The 7,479-nt window shown below is 41.3% G+C and overlaps 1 protein-coding gene across 1 annotated transcript in view; it reads left to right on the forward strand.

The window, feature by feature from the left end:
* Positions 1 to 7,360, forward strand: part of PRKAR2B (protein kinase cAMP-dependent type II regulatory subunit beta) — a 55,373-nt gene extending 48,013 nt beyond the window's left edge. The window contains exon 11 of the mRNA XM_035128314.2: positions 86 to 7,360. Coding sequence (XP_034984205.2) covers positions 86 to 219 — 134 coding nt within the window. The 3' untranslated portion in view covers positions 220 to 7,360. The remainder of the gene's footprint in view (positions 1 to 85) is intronic.
* Positions 7,361 to 7,479: the final 119 nt, after the last annotated feature.

Here is a 7,479-nt window from a genome sequence, read left to right on the forward strand (position 1 = left end):
TAAATAATCTTCCTATTATCGTCTAGATTTGGCAAAGCGAATATTGGGACTTCTTCATTCTCTTTCTTTCCCCCCAAATTTTTAGTTATGGATGTACAGGCATTTGAAAGGCTTTTGGGACCTTGTATGGAAATAATGAAAAGAAACATTGCGAACTATGAAGAACAGCTAGTTGCTCTCTTTGGAACAAACATGGACATTTCCGATCCCAGTGCATGAAATGCGGAACGAAGCCACACGATCTGTTAATGAGAAATAGCACAGTAGTGGTTAGTCCACTGATAAATATGTCTATCTTTCTGTAGATGCTAAGCATTTTTCTGTGATTTTACAGGGGATTGGGTTTGTTGGAATTCTATTTTATTTTCCCAACTTTTATTTGCCTGTTTTTACCCTGTCGTTCAAGCGTATAAGTAAACATGGTTGAGAAATCATTCTGTTGACCTAACCTTGAAGGGTTGAGCCCACCAGTAACTCAGCTTCTAGGTAACACTCCTAAAAGATCAACCCCATAAGTCTTTCATTTTTCAATGGGAATTTGCAATCATATGTGCAGTTTTTGGGTTATAACCATTTGACACCTCTAAAAAAAGACCATGTCTTCTAGAATAAAGTTACTAACATTTCATTTAAAGAAGTCCATGATTGCAATCCAAACCCTTGTGCATACTAGCATGTCTCTTTATTTTATCACCACCCCAAGGAATGGGTCTTTGCTTTCTACTTTTGGAGAAAGATGTTTGTTGGTAAATAGCAGTGGTGGCTGTTAAGAGAGCCCCGCTTCACCTAAATAGTACAGAACCCTTTGAACTGCAGCATATCTGTGGAATAAATGCATTCCTGCTTGTTAAATAGTTAATGGTTTTTGTTAAAATATCTGGAGGTAAAAAGAATAAATAGGTGTTGGTGGGGTATTCGCCACTGACATAAACTAAAGTCAGGGGTTTGTCCATATGTCAGATAAATGTGGTATATTGAAAACGTTAGTGCACCAGTGTTCACAAGTATCTAGTATAGAAGGCTATATATTTGGCTTGTTGGCTCTTTGAACGGGCTTTATTTAAGGTGGTATTTATAAAAGTAGTTACCAGAAGCCTTCCAAACAGCAAACCATGGCTTTGTATTCATGATCAGTTTAATGAGCTAGGTCTAAGATTAGCTTTTGTATTTTTGTTTTTAAAGTCCACTTGATTTTCTAATAAGATGTCAGATTTCATTTAGGTATGTATGGAATATACTGTAATACCTTACAAGATGTGGAAGATTTATGTAATGCATCTATTTTTAGTTGCACTTGATTTATATATGTGGTATTGATGATTTAGACTTGAGTTGGATCTTCGCTGAAAAATAATAATTTTGATTTAAAGAAAAGTAACTTTGCATAGGCAATGGTCATAACCTTGTATATAATTTGCATAAAACATAGTCTTCAAATCAGTTTTAATCCTGGTATAATCTGGGAGTAGTTGCAAGGATTGCAGTGTCACAAGAACGATCCTCAAATTAGTTAAACTGAATTACCTGGATTTGGGGTGTCCTTATTCCACATGGTTTTTTTCTATTCCCTTTTTTAAAAAAACCACCACCACCACAATATGTTTACTTTTGTTAAAAGATTCCCCCTTGTTTCAGATTCAGTGAACTTGGACAGTTCCTATCCTATAAACTGGTTTTAGCTGAAATAATGTAAATGGTGCCTTAGGCCACTGCAGCTAAAGCCAGATCTAATCCGGCCATGCAGTCCTCCACCTGCCTCTGGAGCAGGGGTGTGCTGGTTTTCAGTGAATGGAGTGGTTCAAGGAACTCATAGAACAGCGCCACAAAGAATGTATAGAATGGCCTGCAAGGGCAAAGGTCTAACACTGTTGCTAAATCTAATTTTTGCCAGTTTGATTCAAAATAACCATGAAGAAAAAGAGTACCAGTTTTTTAAAAAAGTGTTGTCTTCCTTGGAAAAAAGGCTGTCACTCTGCCTTCAACATAGAATACTGTTTTAACCAGCCTTGTAAATAAGCTTACAAAGTATTTAACTAGCCTGCTAAAAGATAAAGGTAAAGGTACCCCTGACCGTTAGGTCCAGTCGTGAACGACTCTGGGTTTGCGGCGCTCATCTCACTCTATAGGCCGAGGGAGCTGGCGTTTGTCCGCAGACAGCTTCCAGGTCATGTGGCCAGCATGACTAAGCCGCTTCTGGCAAACCAGAGCAGCGCATGGAAACACTGTTTACCTTCCTGCCATTGTTATTTAGTCGTTTAGTCGTGTCCGACTCTTTGTGACCCCATGGACCATAGCACGCCAGGCACTCCTGTCTTGCACTGCCTCCCGCAGTTTGGTCAAACTCATGTTCGTAGCTTCAAGAACACTGTCCAACTATCTCGTCCTCTGTCGTCCCCTTCTCCTAGTGCCCTCAATCTTTCCCAATATCAGGGTCTTTTCCAGGGAGTCTTCTCTTCTCATGAGGTGGCCAAAATATTGGAGCCTCAGCTTCAGGATCTGTCCTTCCAGTGAGCACTCAGGGCTGATTTCCTTCAGAATGGATAGGTTTGATCTTCTTGCAGTCCATGGGACTCTCAAGAGTCTCCTCCAGCACCATAAGTCAAAAGCATCAATTTTTCGGCAATCAGCCTTCTTTATGGTCCAGCTCTCACTTCCATACATCACTACTGGGAAAACCATAGCTTTAACTATACGGACCTTTGTAGGCAAGGTAATGTCTCTGCTTTTTAAGATGCTGTCTAGGTTTGTCATTGCTTTTCTCCCAAGAAGCAGGCGTCTTTTAATTTCATGACTGCTGTCGCCATCTGCAGTGATCAAGGAGCCCAAGAAGGTAAAATCTCTCACTGCCTCCATTTCTTCCCCTTCTATTTGCCAGGAGGTGATCGGACCAGTGGCCATGATCTTGGTTTTTTTGATGTTGAGCTTCAGACCATATTTTGCGCTCTCCTCTTTCACCCTCATTAAAAGGTTCTTTAATTCCTCCTCGCTTTCTGCCATCAAGGTTGTGTCATCTGCATACCTGAGGTTGTTGATATTTCTTCTGGCAATCTTAATTCCGGTTTGGGATTCATCTAGTCCAGCCTTTCTTCCTGCCATAGCGGTACCTATTTATCTACTTGCACTTCGTGCTTTCAAACTGCTAGGTTGGCAGGAGCAGGGACTGAGCAACGGGAGCTCACTCCGTTGCAGGGATTTGAACCGCCGACCTTTCGATCAGCAAGCCCAAGGCTCAGTGGTTTAGACCACAACGCCAGGGGTGATGAGCTCTGTCCCTCCTCCAGCAGCCCATTGCATGTCTGTGTTGGGCCATCTTGCTGGGCACAGAGTAGTCCACTCACTTGTTAGCATAGATTTCCATGCACTCAGCCACACAGAATTCCTTGTCACCTATGGCTACCAGGCTAGTGCTTTAAATACAAGGCTGGCACACAGTGATTTCTTCCATTTTGGGCTGAAGAGAGTATTAACCTTGCAGTGCATATGTACGTTAGTGTAACAGTAGGCCTATATGGAACAGCTAGTGATTGGTACAAATGAAAAAAAAATGTACAAGGCAGATATTATACAACAATATTATCAGTGTTACATAATTTATATCATACGTTGTGATATAAATGACAAAGTGTCAACTTTTTACATAATCTTCCCGATAAAGCTCCTTTGTTCTTTGGTTTGAAAAAGTGGTTGTGTTGTATACTAGGAAGAAACATCACAAAGTAAACTCTGTGGCCTGGATGCAAAGAACTACACTACTAGTTTCATATGCGAAAGGGAGCGTGTTTCTTGAAAAGAAGTCATCTGTTTTACCAAAAAGGGGACTTTCAAAAGCCATAGAGTATGGCAAGTTTGTTCTTCAAAGTAAACGAAACCACACCTGCGGTAGCTCTTTGAATCCTGACCAACTTTTATGTTTCTAACTGATTATTCTTAAATATTATGTATTAGTTCAGTGGGTTTTTTGGGGGGGGGAGGGACATTATGAATTACCTATGCGATAGTGATGGTCAGGGGCCTTTACCTTTTATGCGATAGTGAGTTCCACTCAAAGCCTAAAGAAACACCAGTGTCACTTCTGTACCTTTGAAATGTCCTACACACACACACACACACACAAACACTGTAAGTATTGGACACTAGATTCAACATTTCATGAACCACACTACAAATTGATTATGCACCGTTAAGGTTTCTGTAGAATTCCTCCACCTCCTGCAATGAATATTAGGGCTGCAGTGCACGAATCTACACTTCCAGTCACTGAAAGCTGGTTTGCTTCAGTGTTGCTTCTGGTAGTGTGTAGATTTAAAAATTAATCCACCAGGATCTTACTTGGTCCTACCTCTTAGCAAGGCACGATCACACATTAAATAGGACAGCCATCTGTAAGGGGAAAACAGGTTTACGTGTACAGAACTATCCTATCATGAGTAAAAAATACTGGGTTATTTTGTGGGGGGAGGGCAGTGGGGGGGGGTAAGGTCCCAACAGCTAGTCCCCGTCTTTTTGTGCTGTGTGTGTTAGTAGATTATCACTACTGTCAGCTTTGAGAGTATCAATGGTTTGTTAGGCAGCGCCCACCCAGGGAAGTGTCTCTTCCCACCCACCTTCCAATGCTGTCAGAGCTGGGAGTGATGACCGACTCTCGGGAGAGCTCCACAAGCACAGATTGGATGTGTGGCCATCTGCTTGGTGGCTGGTTATTTGTACTGAGGCCGACGATGTGAATAGTTCAGCTGGGGATGTAGAGTAGCATATCTCACTAAGGATGTTGCATGCTATGGTTTGGAATATGGGTACCCAAAGTAGTCTAGGGCAGTGGGGCTTTGCGACTGCCCTGCTCAGCAGTGGGGTTGCCCGTGGACCTTGTTATGGCATAGACAGAATCAGGCCTGCCTTGGTTTGCCATTGTGCATGCTTCATATCTTCCAGCTCTTTTCTTGGTACGGCCAGTATAGTGCAGAAGTTGAGTCTTCATTCAGGAAAAGAGTTACATTTCTAAATAAGCCATGAAGAAATTATCACAAGATATTGTTGTGATAAATGAATACATAAATGCACCTTGGGAAATGTGAGTTGTGGGGGGGGGGAGCCACACAATTGTCCTTTAACCAGGGACATCTTAAATTTATGTGGAAAGGGAACGTCATATCAGGATATGTTCGTAGTTTTGTATCCCAAATGGACTTCTATATGTAAAAAAAAGAACACTTGTTTGTCTTTTTAAAAGTAAGATTCCCATGCACACATACCTGGAAGTGTTAGCGTGCTTGGATTGTACATTACCCCAGCCAAGGGTGCCAACTTGAATAAAATATTTGGGTGTGGCAGTTAAGCCCCACCCTGCATAATCAATCACAAGACGCGGCACACACACACCATTTGAATGGCAATACCCATCAGCTTTAGGAGGGCACCCCTTCAAATATTTTATTGGGGGGGGGGGCGAAGGGATCTCAGCCCCTAGGAGTTGGCTCCTATGACCCCAGCTGTGTCTAGCACACTCCCAAGACCACCTGGAAGCATCCTGTTTTATGTAATGTTGGTATAGAATCAGCACTCATAGACCAAAAACTGCACAGTTGTTACACCTCAAAATTTGGGATTAAAGATCACATGGGTTAGAGTTGACTTCATTGAAAAGTTATGGCTTAAGACCCATTGAAATGTGAGGTGGTACCAAGGGCTTAAATATTCCAAATGATGATTTAAGTAAAATGGCTTGAGCACATGCATTGCAAGAAGACGGTTCAGTTGCTGGCACCCCCAATTTGAAAAAGGGTTTGGTGTAGAAGAGCTGCTCTGCTATCTCTCTGCCTGAAGCTTTAGAAAGCCACTGCTCTACTGTATGTCATACTGAACTCGGGGGACCAACACTTTAATACAGTGGGTAGCTTCCTGTGTACAAATGTCACTGCTGTAAAATTGTACCACTTCTTCCTAGAGAAACTAGCTAAAGGCTAAAACAAGAATATATTCCAACAGCATCACAACAGCTTCCTGTAAGGGACGGTGTTTAGATGCCTGTGTTAAACTAGCCACCCAGGAGCATATAGAGGAAGTAACAGCTGTATTTTAAACTTAATTGGTTTTAGGAGTTATTGCTTTTGATACGTGTGTGTGTTTGGAATACTTTTAGAATGTGGAAAATAACGATCTGCCCTGCACCTTTTGGACAGAGCAGAATTTTAAAAACAACAAGTAAATATTCTTAATTTCCCTTAAAGACGTTTGTGTGCCACTCCCCTTTCCTGAATGTTAGTGTTCTGTCTTTTTATTGATGCCTCTTTTTTATGGTACCTACGAATTGTGGAGATTTACAATGTACAAAATTAATAAATAATTTTGAATATAGAATATTTGTCATGAGTCTGTGGATTGCATTATCAGATCATTTCAAACATTTCATACATCTGCTTAGCAGCAGCCCTGAATCTTTTATGAAGCAAAGAGCATGGTTCTTAATGATGTTTATTCACATTGTTGTTGAATTTATATATGAACAAGACACTTGCACTCCCTCTGCTGGGCATGATTTGAGTAATAATGTTTGAATTGGTGTCTTTCATTCTGAAACTTCCTGAGAGGCCCATATGGAATGAGCCTTACTAATGCCAGTGAAATTTTAAAGGGTGATAAGGAACATCAACCACAGCTGTGTTTGAAATAATTCTTGTATTTTAGATACCTTGTAACTAGTTAGCTATAGAAACCAAATACTAACATCTGTTCCAGTTCAACCAGCTAGTAAGAGAGCCTAATGACTGCTCTTCCTAACTCCCAAATTAGTAAGTCAGTCAGGGCACCTTCTCACGTCGACTCAGGGACATGGATGACCGTTTTTGTGACAAGATGCCATGTTGCTGAAGTGCACTCTGTTTATATGTGTGTGTATAGTAACTATTTTAAACAAAGATCATAGAAATAATGATACAAATGAATAGTTTTCTCATGTCATTTGTATATCAACAACAGAATGCACATTTAACTAGTAAAGTTTAAAAAGTATCTTCAAAAGATAGTATAATATAAAATGTCCATTTAAAACAGCACAATTAGCAAGAGAATAAAATATTATCGTAAGCATAGAACGTATCTGCTGCTGTTTGCTGCCAGTCCTGCCAATGGTAGTTCTCAGCCAGGCTCCCAAGCCAGGTTGAAAAAAGCCCTGCAAGGCAGGGAACAGGTCTTCCAGGATTCACAGCCAAAACACACTCTCCTTTTTATAGCTTTCCTTTAAAGGTAAAGGTAAAGGGACCCCTGACCATTAGGTCCAGTCGTGACCGACTCTGGGGTTGCGCGCTCATCTCGCATTATTGGCCGAGGGAGCCGGCGTATAGCTTCCAGGTCATGTGGCCAGCATGACAAAGCCGCTTCTGGCAAACCAGAGCAGCACACGGAAACGCCGTTTACCTTCCCGATGTAGCGGTTCCTATTTATCTACTTGCACTTTGACGTGCTTTCGAACTGCTAGGTTGGCAG

This window comes from Zootoca vivipara, chromosome 10, assembly GCF_963506605.1.
Source record: "Zootoca vivipara chromosome 10, rZooViv1.1, whole genome shotgun sequence".
Lineage (NCBI taxonomy): Eukaryota > Metazoa > Chordata > Lepidosauria > Squamata > Lacertidae > Zootoca > Zootoca vivipara.